This window comes from Leptonychotes weddellii, chromosome 5 (assembly GCF_054177405.1).
Source record: "Leptonychotes weddellii isolate Sample4059 chromosome 5, ASM5417740v2, whole genome shotgun sequence".
Lineage (NCBI taxonomy): Eukaryota > Metazoa > Chordata > Mammalia > Carnivora > Phocidae > Leptonychotes > Leptonychotes weddellii.
In genome coordinates this window covers 135,801,866-135,819,883 of record NC_138373.1, presented here as the reverse complement: position 1 = coordinate 135,819,883, position 18,018 = coordinate 135,801,866, and the positions used below count along the sequence as shown (strand labels likewise).

Here is an 18,018-nt window from a genome sequence, read left to right as displayed (position 1 = left end):
TTGAAAAGACTACTTCAAGTTGATTCAGAAAGTTTTACTCTCAAAGGAAAATGTGTGTGTGTATTTATATACATGTATTTTATATTTTTTTTACACACACACATACAACCTTCTGAATTTTATCCTTTATTCGACATTACATGACAAATTCCAGATTTAAGAGTTGGTATCAAGTAAATAATAACTTTATGGAAATGACCGGAGTTCAGAAAAGAGAGAGCTTCTAAAACAATGTCCTAGGGTAAAAACCCAAATACTGCATTTCACTCCTCATTTGTTATAAACTGTGATATCTCTGGGCAATGAGATTATGGGTGACTTCCATTTTCTTGGTATCTTTCTAGAGTCTTTCCTTTTTAAACAACAAATATGTGCTGCTTTTATATTTGGGGGGGAAAAGAGCTGTTTTCACTTTTTAAAACATATGTTTTGTTAAACTAGTAAGAACATTTGTTATTAATTTACAAGTCACTTTCATGTATGGCAGCTAAGTTTCCATCTACGATAACAAATATATATACTTTAAGCCACTACATCTGATAAGTGCCATAAGGCCCAAGATAATTTGACATACTTCCCAAGTAAATGTGAGGTCTCTACGTCTCTTCAAATCTGGGCTCTGGGACAGCTTAACCAAAGAATACAGTGAGAGTTAACACTATACCAGTGTCTGGGCCCAGGCCTTAAGAAACTGGCAACTTCTACTTCCTGCGTCTTGAAACTCAGCCACCATACTGTAAGGAAACCCCAGCCACCTGCAGAAAGGCCTATGTGGAGAGGAACCAACGAGCAGCACCAATTTACCAGAAATATGAGTGACACATCTGGGAAGTGGCTCCTCCAGCCCCAGTTAAGCCACTCCGACCCACACCAGGTAGAGCAGAAATGAGCTGCCCCCTTCAGAGCCCTGCCCAAACTGCACATTCATGTAAAAATAAATGACTGTTATTTTAAGCCACTAAATTTTGGAGTAGCTTGTTACACAGCAACAGATAACTAGAATATCATATTATATTTTGTTTGCCTCTACCTTTCCCCAACTATAATTTAAACTCCTTGAGGGTATGAGTCCATCTTTACGTTCATCTTCATAGTCCTGCCTTCATTCACTCTATAAGCTTGCGAGAACTAATCGGTATCTAGCACCATGCTAGCTAGGTGCTGCAGGTACAGAGGCAAAAACAGATTCTGCCTTAGAGATGATCACAGTCTATTTTCAGAGACAGACAGATGAACCAACAAGAATAGACAATGACAACGATAATTCTCACAGCTTTGGCAGGATAGCCAGCAATGGTGGACAGTCAATAAATGTTGGCTAAATAAATGAATGAATGAAACAGGTTCTCAGAACTACTTTGGGAATTATATACTGCCATCCTTTTATAGATGAGGTGTACCGATTAGCGACGTATTACTTCTGAGCTGTACATTCACCCTCTCTGCCCTGCTTTGTGACACTGGGGCTGGCCCCTGTGAACATTTCTCCTTTGCCAGATGGTGCAGTGTTCGTTTTCATCAAAAGAGGGCACTGGAAGGACACTGAAAGGCCAGAGCAGAGGAAGGGGCTTATCACTGGGTTCCGGATGCTTTATCCCCTCTAAAGTGTACCGCCGGTGGCATGTGGGAAACCCAAAGGTGCTTACTCTCCAGGGAATTTCCCTGCTGCTCAACAGACTGCTAAGGACCAACTCTGGTCCACCCACATGCTCTACCAAGATTCTCAACCCAGTGCGCTGTTCCTACAGACCAGCTCCAGCCTGTACCCTCTGGCAAGGTCACTGGCCACCAGCAGTCACTTCATCTCCAAAGAGGGCTGAAACTCAGTCTTGGGGGTGGGGAGGAGCCTCTTGCAAGCTCTTAGTGCCTTCACCCTGTACTCTCTCTCCTTCAGCCCTAGAAAAAGTAGACCTCTTCACCACTTCAGTAGTTAACCATAATGAACCTTTTACTAGTTAATAATAATTCTTTATATTAAATTTTCCTTGTTCACATTACTGTGTGGTTTTTGTCTCCTGAATGGATCCTGACTGGCACACGAAGGAATAAAAGGGCTCAAATACGAGGGGCCCGAAAAAGGACAATTGCCCACAGCACCATCAAAGGGCTGATTCAGAATAAAAAGAAATTGAAAGGGAAGAAAAAAAGACTCGACAAACAAAAACTGCCACGTCAATCTCCCATCCAAGTACTAACCAGGCCCGACCCTGCTTAGCTTCCGAGATCAGACGAGATCGGGCGTGTTCAGGGTGGGATGGCCGTAGACTGCCACGTCAATCTCAATCAGAATCTTCATTTTGCCTAATCACATTTCTCTAGAAAATATTTTTTATCTTCTTCGGTGTTTTTTTAACCTTCCATTTGGTAAACTATTTTTAAAAAGACAATGAAAATGTTGGCTACATGTGAGACGCAAGGGAAGAAAGGGTCAGCAAATACAGAAGCTGTAGCGAGCCCAGGTCAGGTGCTCTGAGACATGTGACACCCATCGGAACCAAGGACTGGTATTAAGGACACAGAAGAGCCTCTCAGTTAATAGCACAGACTGGAGGACCAGATTGTTGGCGTTCAAATCTCAACTCTGCTACTACCAAGTTATGTGACGTGGGGCAGTTCGTCTAATACCTTCATTTGTAAAATGCAAATGACAGTAATAGTATCGACCTCAGAGTTCTATGAGGATAAAGTGAGTTTATGTACGTAAAGCCCTGAGGCCAGAACCCAACCCAAATTCTCTTTCTAACCACTTCTTGACTTCAGTATTCTCAATCTAGTTTTCTCCCCAATATCTTCTGATTTTGGAAAGGTTTCAGAAGACCCATCTTGCTCTAAAAACTGCTCTCCTCTAATTTTCCTACCACCTCTGGCCTTTGACCTGGGCCTTGCTGTAAGAAGATGTGGAACATTCTCCTTCCTTAAAGGGCTATCATTTTTTTCCAGGCCCACAAGTGTGGAACCTGTTCAATATAAAAAGAATGGGTATGATATAGTATAGCGGCCATCTCTTAATCAGCTTTCACCTCTTCCTTTTAGATCTGTCCCTTCCCCACTCAGGTGACTCTGGTGTCCTAAAGGAAGGGCTCATGACTCAACCTAGGCCAGTCAGACGCTGAATCTTGAGAGAAGGCACAGTGGAGGAACTCAGCTGGAGATAGTCATCAATGGCCAGAGACCCCCAGCATTGCTTCATTCCTGCCTTACTGAGCCCTGACATTTTAGCAATTCCTTCAAGGTTGTGAACAACCCAGGATACGTTAGAGAAATTCCTATTTTTGCTTATGTTAGCAAGAAGTCTACTGCTTGAACCAAAGAGCCCACATACACGCTGTTAGACTGACTGACATCTTTGAGTTTCCTCACCTGCACAGTGGGGGGTCTCTGAGGTCCCTTCCACCTCTAACCTTCTACAGTTCTAACAACAGGGCAGGTCCCAGCTGATGTGCTCTGCTGGCTCTGCAAATCTCCATAACCCACTTGGTCATTACCACTCAGCACCCATACACCTTATACACGAATGGTGGGATTGAGAGATGCTTTAAAAGTCTTATATTTAGGTTATGAAACCACAAAGCTCTCCTTTGCCACTTACTACATCTCAGCAGTATTATTTTGGTAACAGCGTCACCACCCTCTCTGCTATGGTGCTGAGCATAAATAGAACATGAACATTTCCAGGAATTGTCAACTTGGCACTTCTTACAAGGAGTTAAGATTTCTTTTATAACATTAACAAAAATAAAGCCTAGGACTAAACTTCTTTTAGAGGTCACATTTCCTTCTCAATTAAAATTTAGTGTTTGGAAAAACACAATGTACCCTTTTTTTTCCTCTGGGGAAAAAGTCCTCCAAAGAATCACATACATATACTCCTTGCTGTTCAAACCGAGGAACAAGTATAAACACAGCTGCCTATTAAAATTAAGCAAAGGCAAACATTCCTGCAGCTAGCTATAACAACAGCCTACAAGTTTGAACTACACCCATAAAAAGAGAAAGCTACCTTGCTAAGCGTATGGTTACACTCTTGAGGTTGTGCCACCAGAAGAGCTGGTTATTAGACCTGATGGCTTTCAGCTTTTGATAGCAAGATTTAAGAGCTACCAAAGTGGAACCTGATTCCAGTACCAGGAGAGCCAATGCTCCTATCTCCTAATCACAGTCAAGAAGATGTAGTCTTTTTCTACTCTCAAGGTAGCAAGTTGGGATAGAGCAACCCAAGGGCTCTGTTCCTTGACCCCATATGGCCTCACATTAGACCTTGCTACCCAAAAAAGAATTAAAAAAAAAAAAAAAGATGGGGGAGAGAGATACCAACCAAGACTTAGTCTTCTTTTTTTTTTTTAGATTTTTTTTTTTTTTTTTTAATTTGACAGAGAGAGAGACAGCAAGAGAGGGAACACAAGCAGGGGAAGCGTGAGAGGGAGAAGTAGGCTTCCCGCCGGGCAGAGAGCCCGATCATGACTTAGTCTTCTGACAATAGGCAGGAAAGAGAAAGACAGAGAAGCCTTTGGGGCTGCATGTCTGGGAGTGACTGGAATAGGGGAGGGAAGATGACTGGGAGCTGGTAAATGATGGATTCTGGAGCAGCCACTTGTCAGAAGTAGGAGGGAGAGAAAAGCACATCTTGAAAATGTGTTTTCATAGGCTATGAATTAGCAGGCTTTGAAGGACCTGGATTCCAAATTTGGCTCTACTGGGTTGAATGAGTGACCTGAACAAGTGACTGAACATCTCTGTGCCTCCATTTTCTCATCTGTGCAGTAACAGTAATAAGACCACCTGTCTCACTGAGTTAGTGCCACGATTAAGTGAATTAATAAATGAAAAGGACCTGGACCAGTACCTGGCACAAAGTAAAGCCACCAATAAATATTATGATAGTTATTTTATTGGCTAAGCCATTCCCAGTCTTCCCAACTTTGTCTCTTTTCTCCTCTCATCCATCCTTAAGCCATCTTCAGCTCACTTTGCATCTGAGGGCCAGCATCCAACTCATTCTCCACTGGCACGTTCTGTCTCCATTTGGACAACTTGATCTACAGAGCACAAAGTATTCCGGATGGTTTGTAATTACCTGACAATGTGAATAGGCAATGAAAATAATTCCCCCAAATCCAAACTTATCTGCTAACTCAAAACACTCCAGTCAATGTTGTTCTGTGTACATCGAACCCGTGTATCCCCACAGAGCTCTAATGGATTTTAGTACTGGTAGCAAATCACACACCTGTGTGGGGTCCAGGATTCTGGGACATTCTTGAGCAGTAACGTTCAAGAAACTCAAAAAATTAAAAACACTTATGATTACGGAATCAAAACAAAACTACATATCTTTCTGTATCCATTCCTACCACCTTTCCACTTCACCTCACCAGAAAACAAGAACAACTCTTCAAGCAAATACATAACTTTGGGAAGCTCATGCGTGGGGAGCAACAAGTGACAAAGGAGCCACGCGCCTACTCAGCTGGTCAGATTTCAAGGTTCTCAACCCTGGCTGCACTTTAAAATAACTTCATGAGACGTTCGTGCATGTTCCTGCGCTTGCACGTGTGCACATGCGTGTGTATGTGTGTTTATAAGTGTGTGTGTGTGTGTCTTAATACCACTGCCCAAATCACACCTCCACAGATTTTGGCATGAACTGGCCTATGTCGAAGTCTAGGGATCAGTAGTTTTTTTAAAGCCAGGGTTGAGAAAGACTAAGCGAAATGAACCACAAAAGTCAATAGGGTGATTGATGTAGCCAAGTGGCCCATACATCCACAGGAGGGAGAAAAAAGCACAGTGAGAATTTCTAAGAGAAAAGAACATTAAATCCATTTTTTAAAGTGAAATGGAGGCATCCCTGCTGGGGAGAGGCCTGTCACATGGTTTGCTATTCCTAGAAAGAGCTACAATTAGCTGCCAACAGATGCATTATTTCATCAGTCCCATAAATACTCGATAAAAGTCTTCTGCTCTTCCTTTATGTCAACCTTGCAGGAGCAGGGCGGGGGGAATCTTCTGATAAAATGCAGTACTAAACTATAAAAATTTCCTTTTAAATGATTAAAATTAGCATTAATAAAAATAAAATATTTTAGCAAAATCTTATCCCAGTATACCTCTAAAAGCCCTTGAAAATTTTCCTCTTAAAACAAACAAAAGCAGGGGCGCCTGGGTGGCTCAGATGGTTAAGCGTCTGCCTTCGGCTCAGGTCATGATCCCAGCGTCCTGGGATCGAGTCCCGCATCGGGCTCCCTGCTCCTTGGGAGCCTGCTTCTCCCTCTGCCTCTCTCTCTCTCTCTCTGTCTCTCATGAATAAATAAATAAAATCTTAAAAAAAAAAAAAAAAAGCATTAGTACAATTGTTTAAAAGCTCATTTCGATTATTAATGCTACAGCAAAATATAATTCCATTTCAAACCCAGTGGGAAGTCAAGATTGCATAGCAGAAAAAATCCTAAATCAAGACTGGAAGCCTGGATTCTAGTTCGGCAATAAATTACATCAACTAACTATGTAATCATGGGCAAGTTGACTTAATCTCCATAGGCCTCAGCTTTTTCACAGAAATATTAGATGATCTGTGAGTCTCTCGTGGCCTAAAATTCTGGGATACCAGAATATGTCTCCATCTTGCTGACTCCGAACATGTTTATAATTTACAAAACGTAAAATTAAGTCATTCCGGCAATTCTACTAATAAATTTAACCAATTCCCGGCCACTATGCATAATCTGAAGGAGCAAAACAATAAAGGACCTTGAATTTGGCACCATTTTCTATCTGAACTAGAGCTGGAGTCTTCCTTCCCCAACTATGCAACCAGGGGACAGCTCCTGCCCCAAACTCCTGGCTTTCTAAATGAGAAAATGCATGAAATGCATCTTTACAATTTTTGCCACATCTTCATACCATTATTTTCCTAGTATTTTTCTTTATGTGCTCATTTTTACTTAAGTAAAAGCAATGTCTTTTTAAAAGCAGCTTCATAAATAGAAAACAGTTTTACTTGCCATAAATGGAAGGAAACCATTAGACTAATGCAAGGGAAAGAAGGCAACTAACTCAATTCCAGCTAAATACTGTTGTCCACCGAAGGCATGAGACATAAGGAGCTTCTTCTCTTTGTTAAAAAGAAAAACTGGCAAGTGTCAAGAGAGATGCTACAGCAAAGGGAGGCTCTCACCTGGATGTCATCAGGATTGAAACAGAAAGAAAAAGGAAATGACTCTCTCACCATGTGATTCACTCCCATATCTGCATTTCATCTAAAATCATTTTGAGAACCACCCAAGATCATGGCTGTGCACACATCTCACGATTTGGGAAGCACAACAACGAATGGTCGAGACTGGGCCTTTGCTGACGTGCGGCGTGACTCAGCTCTCCGTGAGGAAGGTTCTTATCCCAGACAGGCCTGGGCTCTAGCCACACTGTCACTGAGGGCTCCCACCAGAGGGCCTGTGTCTCTGTGGTCCCCTCTATCTGAAACGGTCCTCCTCCAAGTACCCACTCTGTTGCAGAATTCAGGTCTCTGCTCCACATCCTCACGGCAGAGAGGCTTTCTCTGACCACCCTGTACGATGTGCGAAGCCCTTCCTCACCACCAGACACTGTTTTTCTTCATAGCGGTAGTATTCACTCATTCGCTTCTGTCTATCCCCATCAGACTACAGCATATGGTGAGCTCTAGAAGAGCTGGGGCTTTGTTTCCCATAACATCCTAGTACCTGATGTCAACACTCAATATTTCCTCAATGAATAAATGAATCCCCTCAATTGATCTGGAGGTCTTTCACATGTCTTTATTTCCTAGTGCCTGGTATCTAGTTGGTCCTCAGGCTGCGTATGATAATCTCACTGGGGATCTCTGCAGACTCTGCCCTTACCACAGGGAAGGGTCCCACCATGGATGCTGACCCACCACTCCCTCATGAGTACACAGGATGACACAAAGTGAACTCTACCCAGCCACAGCAGAAGTGCCTAGAGAGACCACAAGCTAGATGAACTGAGATCAACACCGAACTTATTATACGCAGAGTAGGGCCAATTCATGGTATGATTGGAGAATCCCAGGCTGGAAATCTCTCCAGTAAACCTATTACAATCCCTAAGGTTTTTGCCATTATTGCTCATAACTTTAGATGCATCCAAGTATACATCTGAGAGCCAGAGTAGATCTTGAGAGAGGAGCTGATGTGCCTCTGCATGGTCACACAGGGCCAGCTCCGAGAGGAACAGGCTGAGCCCTGGAGCTCTTGGCTAGAGGGAAAACAGACCAGCCCTGCATCCTGCGCCAGTGAGGGCAGCCAATGTCAGGGCATAGGGTCTGCGGTGAGGACCGGCTCAAGCGCAGGCAAAGTTGAAGCAAACAGCCTCAGGAGGCGAGAGTGTTGAGGCATCTGATGCTAACATACCAGGCACTGAGCTGTGTTCCAAGACATCTGTCCTTCATCCTCGCCAGTGGCTAAGAGGACGTAAGGCCAGAATCTAGCCTACAGAGAAGGGGGGGGAAAAAAACTCCCAAGCCTAACGTAAGACTGGAATTAAAGGCAAAGTTGCCAGGCTGACTGGTAAGTGAGAATCACAGCAGAGACCCAGTCCCACAAACAAGGCCAACACAGTGGAACAGGGAGTCCTGGGGCCCAGGAGTCACTCCCACCATGACTTAGCCTAAGTCCCACCAGCTGGTGGGACCAGGGCTGCCATAAACCTCTTTTCCAGACCCAGACTAGCTCAGGCACTAGGGAGAGCCTGTCAGCAGACAGGGCCCACGAGCAGTAGAAAGCCAAGCAGGTAGGCACACGCTGCCTACACCCAGACTCAGCACTGTTCTCATCTCCTAAAAGACCAGACAGGAGCCCACAGACGATTGCCAGCTGATCTACTGTCTACTCTGCAACCTTGGCCAGCAACGGACACACTGTGAAGTGTCCCTTCGGCAGTGCCAAGCTGGATTAAGTAATTTTATTGCCAGAATTTCTCTTCTAAAATATAAGAGTCCTCACAGGGTGAGAAAAACACAAAATCAATTATGCATTAACATCTTAGACTTTTTTTTTTTTAAACATAAATAGGAAGACCCATCAGCTAGGTAGGCTCTGAAAGAACCAAAGGTTTAAGGTGCTCTTCTATGTTTTGGGATTTGCTGGGAGTAGTTTAAGAGACCAGAGAAGATTAAGATACAACTGGATTCTTCTCTAATAAAAAGCAACTAAGTAGGATCTATCACCAAATATCAAAATTTACAAGTGAAACACAGAAATTAAACAAGCAAAGAGGAAACCAGGATTCTCTGAGAAGCCCAAAACAAGAACACTTTTTAATAAAATTAAATCAGTTCATTCTTGGAGACGTTTCGGCCTTTTGGCCAAAGAGAAAGCCATTCCTGCCCATTGGTTCTCAGACATCCCAGGAGGAGACCACAAATCTACACAAATTAATTAATAATGACAATGAAAATGAGCAAAAGATCAGACAAGGTTAACATATACACATAATATATAAACACCACATCTTCCTACAGTTTAGTTCCTCAAAATTCAAAAATGCCTTTATAAAAATTTAAATGGTCTTTTTAAAAGCTTATTAAAATTACTCTTACAACAATGGAGAAGCACAGGGTCCTGGGAAATAGACCTCTGCGTCCATCAGCATTTTTTACGGAAATATTAAATTGAAGGCATCTCAACTCTGACAGTCCAGGATTTTCAAAAAAAAAAACAAACAAAACTTAGGTTTTCAATTAATTAACTCCCAATGAATTTTAGAATTAAAATATCACCATCAACTTAATTAAACATTGAAAGTTTAAGGTCCCAAATAAGAGAAGGCTGTTAAAATATATCTTTCCCAAATAATTAACTAATTAGTTAATTTAAATTAAGTCTATCATTTCCTCCATCCCCTATTCTCTCACACACATTATATTTTTTATTTATATCTTTATATATCTTGCTAAAACTTATGGTATTGCAGATTTTCCGTAAGTGGATTTTAAAAGTGATTTTTATGAGGGAGAAAACTACAAAGTGAAGAATCGAATGATAAACTTCAAATTCAGGATTTACCAGTAAGTAGGGGTTGGGGCTGAGGTAGGCCTAGGAAGGAACACCCAGGGTCCTCAAAGGCAATGGTAATATATTTTTTTAAAACTGAGTAATGGGGAGACAGATGTTCACTGCACCATTATTCTCCATACCTTACTTGTATTTTATAATCTTACTTAAAATACTCAATAATTAACAAAACTTATTTTAAAAGTAAGTTTATGTTATTATCATTGCAGAAGGTATACAGAAACATATGTAAATCAAACTCTCTTGAAAACATTTTTCAATAGCCGTGTTACTCGGACAAAAAGTAAAACAAGAGCACTTAAAATTTGTACAGTAGCCAACCTATCCTTCCATTTGAACACTTCCACAGAACTAACAAATTAATATTTTTCATGCAGACACACTCAATTTTTTCTCACATTATACTGTTTCATTCTGCTTACTTTAAAAAACTTTAGTTGTCCCTCCACTTCCATGTAACTTTCACCATTTGGTAAAAAACATCATAATTTTTTTCTTGTTCTCTAAATAAATCTGAAAAAATTAAAATGGGGTCACACCTCTATGAACAACATACAACAGGATGAGTTACATCACCCAAAATGATTGTAAAATTAAATGAAATATTTTGGTAGTAACGGGGTTTCGGTTCGCTTGTTTTGTTGTTTCCAACTATCTGGTGCCAAGAGGAATCTCTAAGTCAAATACAAGGAAAAGACACCGGATACCCTAATACTTCTCTTAATGTGTCCCCAGGTCTTTGTTATTTATTCTGCTTTCAGTAAAGTGGTAGAAATGTCTTAGATACTTTAGTTTGGATTTGTTCACACATCTGAAGTATTTAATTTTGTAAGGACACTCGAACTTGAAAAGTCCTGGGGCCCGGAAAGGACAGCTATTTTCAGTATTTCAAAAAGCCTAAAACACATTTACCTGTAATTCGGCCATGCTAGAAAATGAAAATGTGTTTGCTTTCTTCCCCTGGGCTTTAACCAAGCTTTCCTAAGTTCAGTGGTTACCTCACGCAGAGCAGATATTCAGACATATGTCATTAATAAAAATAGAAGGATTCATCATGATTAGTTAGTAACTGTGGTCTGAAAAATCATTCAAAATATGAGGTCCATGAAAAAGAAAACCCCAAAACAAAAACAAAATATGAGGTCCATGGGGCAAAAATAATAAAATTGGTCTTTTATTACTGGCATTTGTTTTTTAACCAGTTTTGTTGGTATTTTTAAAACTGCAACAACAAAGTCTGAGGACCACTGTCTGGGAGGAGTTCTAACTATCACTGCTTTCAAAATCTCCGGAGAATGTTGATTTCCTAACTATTCCAAAATTTGCAAAGTCAACTTTCAATTTTTTATTTTTTTATTTTCTTTTTTAATTAATTTATTTTATTTTATTTATAGATTTTTTTTTCAGGCAATTCAGTTCTCTGCTCCTCCAGCTTTGTAAAACAGTAAAAGTCATGGAGTTGTTAAGAGGGAAAATGTTTCACATCACATCTTCTTCCTGCTACAAGCCAGGCTCGTAGCACTGGGACTGTTTCTCTTCTCCATAGCTTCCAACTTTCTTTAAAATCAAAATGTGACCCTCCCCAAACTACTATTCTTATAACAGTAAATGCTCTGGGTGTCTGAACAAAGCCAAACTAAAAAAGACTGACTTTAAATCAATAACCTTTAAAAACTTACTTAACCAGCTTTCGAAATAATCCCCTTTGGCCATGCAGGATAGCCTAGGGAACAGGTGCAAGGCGTGCCTTCCTAGAGGCTGTCTCCTCCTTCATGAAGCTGACCTTTTCCAGCAGCTCTGGCACCCCACGAATCAGTTATCAGTAAGCCTAAAGCCTGCTTTCCCATCTGCACTTTCCAAATGGCTCCCAATGCCAAGCACCGAGATATGACCTGGCTCTCAGATGAGAACATGCCTCCCAAGTGACTTGCCAAGTTTCCCTGGAAGCATTTTCTAAATGTATTCTCTGACCTCCCTCCTCACCCTCTAGATCACAGCTCATTCTTCCTTCCCTGCACTTCCTAATTCCACCTCCTCATCCTGTGCCTCCAACACCCTGTGCCTCAGTCCAAACTCCTTACCCACCCCCAGCCTAAAACCCCACCTTCACATCCAAAGGACACAGTTTCGACAATTTTGCACCTGGTTTGCAGTGATCTTTTTGAGGCCTACCTGCAGGCAGCTCAGTTATGGATTCTTCCCTTGCCTTCTCCAGCTTCTCCCTAACCCAGGGAAATTCCTGCAAGGAATCTAGGAATGCATCAAATGCTTTAGGACCTCTGGAAGGTAGGATATCCAGCAGCAGCATTGTTTTCCGGAGGCCTGTGGCTTGAGCTTTGATTTCTTGAACATGGTTTTCTGTCAGGACCCCTTCCTGGTAAAGATACTGGAGAACCAGTCCCTCCACCAGTACCTCTGCACCCAGCTCCAGGCGAAGGGAGCGAAGCACTTGCTTGTCTCTAGCCTCCATTTCTCCCTGGGAGAAGACAAAATAGTAGCTCAGATTACAGGGAGCTCACCAACCCCTAAAGACAGTGTCCTACATGCGGTGCAAGCTCCTTAAGGTCAGGTACAACTTGGAACCTTAGCAGGGTGCCAGGCCGTGGTGTTTGGTACACAGCTGTTAAGCCAAAGCGAAGTAATTTTGAATGTTTCCGAACATAACGAACAACCCTGAATACGAATCATCTTTTCTATTTTTGCTTTCCACACAATGGAATCCTAGCTCCATTCCTTGCTTGATCAAGAGATTTGGAAAAAACTGGGTCATGGACCCTGCTTAAAAAGCAACTTTGAAAATTACAGAGCAGCTTTTCATTTTAACATACTTAAAAAGAAACGGTGCCTTTATTTTAACATAGCCTTCATCAGATATACCCCAATACCAAGGAAACTGCCAATAAGCATGCAGGTGCTCTTCTGACCGTGGGCATTTGCTGAACCTGCATAGCAATGGGAGTGGGCGCCCGAAACCGGTAGGTACCACTAAGTTAAGGTTCTTTTCCCTTAAGAGAAAAGCCCTATACACCCTCACCTCCAAGAAAAATATTTATTGTGTGTGCCTCTACAGTAAACCTTATATATGGTCACAGACTCCACCCCTGCCCTCTAAGAATTCCGAAACCCTATCACAACACTGCCCGGACCACACACGTATGGGACATTTAGTGGGGATTTCTTTTTTCTTTACAAGGAAAAAATGTCCACACGCCAGCCCTGGTCAGTAGCCACGCACGATTTTAAGGCCTGTGTTCAAGACCACTGCCCCAGTTTGAGGGCGCTTGTGCGGAGGCTATGAAGGTAAAGAAGCGGCGCGGAGTGGGGGGGAGGCGGCAGATGGCGCTTCCAGGCACCCACAGAAAGTACAAGCGGCCGGCGACCCGACCCCACTCCTTCGCGCAGCCCTCGGGGAAGTCGGGGAAGTCCGGGCGGTGGCAGGTGAGGGGCAGGGTGTGCGCTTTTGGCTGCCAACGCCCATCTGGAACTTTTTATTCCCTGCCTCGCCAGCTGAAGTCCTGTTGTGTTACGAACAGGAAGAACTAGGAGGAATTTTCGGGGCAATCTGACAAGCTAAAAAGTGGGTGCTGGCAATGATCCTCAGAGCGGACTGAAGGGGTAGCGGCCCCCGGCATCCCTACCGCCACCCCAACCCGGGCCCGGCTCGGAAATGCTGCGAACAAATTAGCGGGGGCGGGGAGCCACGCAGGGCCCAGGCCGCAGACTCCACCGTGCGGGGCCTTAGAGAAAAAATGGATACGGGGTTTCTGATTTCCTGTTACTTACGTCTGCAAACACGTATATTAAAAAAAAAAAAAGAAAGAAAGAAACCGCAACCGGAATCCAGACTGTTAGGGAACCTGTACCATAAGCACCATCTTTGTTGAAGGCGAAAGCCGTGAACAGGAAGTGTTGTCTCCATCTTTCTTAAGGGCAAACACAGGAAGTGCTGTAGCCATCATTATTGGGGGGAGGGGACAAGTGTCGGACTGAAGCCTTTTCCGCCATGTTTGCTGTGGGTAAACAATAAAGCGGCCTGGAGATGGAAAATAGCATCACTTACGGGGTTACCTAAGGAAAGTAGTATTTTAACACAGAACTCCACAGTCTTGCACACAACTGACATAATAGATGGTCAGGTCTCAAAAGTCACCTTATCGGGCGCCTGGGTGGCTCAGTCGTTAAGCGTCTGCCTTCGGCTCAGGTCATGATCCCAGGGTCCTGGGATCGAGTCCCCACATGGGCTCCCTGCTCCGCGGGAAGCCTGCTTCTCCCTCTCCCACTCCCCCTGCTTGTGTTCCTGCTCTCGCTGTCTCTCTCTCTGTCAAATAAATAAATAAAATCTTTAAAAAAAAAAAAAAGTCACCTTATCAGCGTAGCCTTCCATGACCACTCTATTTAAAATTGCAACATTCATCTCCTGCACTCCCCATCCCTTTTCCAACTTTGTTTTTATCTGTAGCATGTACACCATCTTATTAAAACCTTTACTTAATTATCTGTCATTCGTTTCCCTCCACTAAAATGCAGGGTCGTTTATATCTTATATCACAAGAGTTCCTGCCCACAAAGAGATTATACATCAGTAAATTATTCAGTTACAGCAACCAGCTAGCTACTCAGGAAAGAAAAGGATTGGTCACGGGGAATTGGGGATATTCACAATCATTAGAAAGGCTGGAAGAGGCCTGGGCATCCGAGAATGACTCCCTAGACAATACTGCCTAACTGACCACAGTCGGGAAAGCCGATCCCCATCTCTTCTCAACAGACAGATCAAGTGACTTGACACCCCCATCTCTTCTCAACAGACAGATCAAGTGCGGAAAACCCAAGGTCTCCACAGCTGTATTTGCCAGCAACATCAGAACAGCACCTGCAAATCTTACTCTGATGTTTGCAATTGGTGAGACCTATTTCAAATGCAGAACATTCGCAGCAAGGGTGTCTGGAGCATGTGGTTTGGAGTTTTCCAGCTTCTGAAGCACAGAAAGACATTCTAAAAAGAGAATGGCTGTTATTGGGGGGTGACCTGCTGAGTTCACCACATTTTTCATTGGAAAGCAAGACAAATGCATGATCCAAATATAGAGACATATCAGAATATCAAAAGGAGGGTCATTCCTGAACTCCTTTATGAAATGGGGCAATCAATAAGCATATTCATTGATTCACTTTTAAATCAATTGGGTGATATATGCAGAAAGTCGTATACCTGCTAAAAATTGGTTGACCGGGTAACAGGAAAAATACCTCAAATATCATTATTTCTATAAAGGTTCTCTCAACCAACACCGCTAGTGGAAGATGAAAATCTTTGTAAGCAAATCAATGGAAAGCAATTCTAAACCTCCCTCCTCAAAACCTTTTTGTAACCAGTTTAAAGTGTTACTATACCAATATACCATTTTATTATACCAGTGGTGACAATTTTTTTAATGGGTGGCAAGTATTATTATTATTATTAGCATTTTTTTTTTTAAGATTTTATTCATTTGACAGAGAAAGAGAGAGAGCACACAAGCAGGGGGAGTGGCAGGCAGAGGGAGAGGGAGAAGCAGGCTCACCACTGAGCAGGGAGCCCGATGTGGGACTCGATCCCAGGCAGCCGTTCAACAGACTGAGCCACCCAGGCACCCCTATTATTAGCATTTTACATATGTGAAGACTGTGGAATCAAAGTGGACAAATGTCCTAGTGAAAATTTCACAGCTAATATATGCCACACCTGAATTCTAACCAGGTCCTTCCAATTTCATGCCCTTTCCAATACCCAGTTTACCACACGGCCATGTACGGTGAAGAGTCTGTTGTTCTAACGACAACCAGAAAATTGACAAATCATTCTGGTGCCACCTCCCACTTGATACTCCTGAGTTCCTAGTACTCTCTTCACTCTCTACCTATTTTTTTCTTTTCTCTCCTCTGGAACTGCTTTCCTTTCCTGGGAAAGGTTTATCTTTTGTATGTGGACAGGTATTAGCAACATTCTCTGCCTTCATCCAGATAAAGTGCAGACCTCTTGCGATACTAGCAATAGCTGAGGTTACAGACTTTTGGGTGTAATTTTTCCAACTATAAACTTTGATAATTTTCAAACATATACTAAAGTTGAAACATATGGCACAAAGCACACCCATATAAAACTACCTAGCATAAAACACTTCCTAATGACATGTTCTATTTGGAAAGGCTTGAGATCTTCTGGGAACTAGAAAGAGACATTGATGATGAGTCCAGGGAGCCAAAAGTGAGTTCCATGAGAGTTCACAGAAGAGAAGAAAAGAGTGTAAGAGGCAGCAAGAGAAGAGTTAGTGCAGGAGCGGAGGGGCATGGAGTCCAGATGGTGAGCAACCTAAGAGGTTGGCTATTAAGGATCTGACTTTTAAATCCATAAGGTGAAGCCCCTGATCATTAAATCCCTCTTCCAATGGCAAATTTAGATGAGCATTCATGTTGCCCTGAAGCAACTAGGCTGACTGATTGACTAGCCAACTACCCTCAGTCAGCTCTTTGCAGGATCACCACCCCACATTACCATACAATGATACTTCTGAGCAGCAAGCCAGAGGTTCAGCTTCACTAATATAAATATCTAAGGACAGCAGCCTAAAACGTCAAACACAGATCAGAATCACTATCACAGATGATTACTCCTCCGCTCTGTTTTTTCCCTCTCTGTAGGCTGGAAATGTGCCCCCACAGAGGATTAAGCACCTGTTACCCAGTGGTAACAAATCTATTTTCAGGAAGGACAGATATTTCCCTTTTTCTCTTTCCCCTACTGTGTTTACTTGTGTCAAGTTACCCATTGTTAGTTTGCAAAATAAAGAGTCAAAAAGAACAAATGTAGTATTTTTCTGTCTTCCAATTTGGTCTTTAGTTCTGCAAATTTCAAAACAAAAATCAAAGGAGTCAGACATTTTCAGTTCTTCCTGTTTCATGAATGTGGAAATTAAGCCATGGGGAAAAAGAGATTCTTTTCAGGCATACTTGAAACAGTTACAGAAATAGATCATGACTTAAATTACAAAGAAACTTCGATAAATTCCAAAAAATCAACAGCATACAAACTATGTACTCCACCATTTCACAATAAAATTAGAAACTTTAACAAAAAGATACCTTCAATAAATCCCATAAGCTTAGAAACTAAATGAAATAACTCTTAAGGGGTGCCTGGGTGGCTCAGTTGGTTAAGCATCTGCCTTCAGCTCAGGTCATGATCCCAGGGTCCTGGAATCAAGCCTCACATCGGGCTCTCTGCTCAGTGGGGACTCTACTTCTCCTTCTCCCTCTCCTTCTGCCCCTCCCCCTGCTTGTGCTCTCTCTCTCTCTCTCTCTGTCAAATAAATAAAAAATAAATCTTAAAAAATATAAAAATAATAAAATAACTCTTAAGCTCTTTATTAAAAAAAAAAGCCACACACTTCAGTTGGTACAACCATATGGAAAATAGTATGGAGAGTCATAAAAAAATTAAAAGTAGATCTGTCATATGATTCAGCAATCCCATTTCTGAGTATAGATTCCAAAGGAAATGAAATCAGTATCTGAAACAGATATCTGTACTCCCATGTTCATTGCAGCATTATACACAATAGCCAAGATATGGAATCAACCTAATGTCCACTGGTAGATGAATGGATAAAGAAAATGTGAGATTATATGTATATGTGCCTGTATATTTTTGACTATACATATATTTGGCCCTTAAAGAAGAAGAAAATCAGATCTATTAGAATGACCAAAACTGGGGCGCCTGGGTGGCTCAGTTGGTTAAGCGACTGCCTTCGGCTCAGGTCATGATCCTGGAGTCCCGGGATCGAGTCCCGCATCGGGCTCCCTGCTCGGCAGGGAGTCTGCTTCTCCCTCTGACCCTCCTCCCTCTCATGCTCTCTGTCTCTCATTCTCTCTCTCAAATAAATAAATAAAATCTTTAAAAAAAAAA

The 18,018-nt window shown here is 42.2% G+C and overlaps 1 protein-coding gene across 1 annotated transcript in view; it reads right to left on the bottom strand.

Annotated features, from left to right (window-relative positions):
* Positions 1–13,994, bottom strand: part of CRADD (CARD and death domain containing adaptor protein) — a 168,648-nt gene extending 154,654 nt beyond the window's left edge. Inside the window, exons 1-2 of the mRNA XM_006735462.3 lie at positions 13,854–13,994; positions 12,243–12,546 (exon numbers count right to left, since the gene is read on the bottom strand). Coding sequence (XP_006735525.3) covers positions 12,243–12,540 — 298 coding nt within the window. The 5' untranslated portion in view covers positions 12,541–12,546; positions 13,854–13,994. The remainder of the gene's footprint in view (positions 1–12,242; positions 12,547–13,853) is intronic.
* Positions 13,995–18,018: the final 4,024 nt, after the last annotated feature.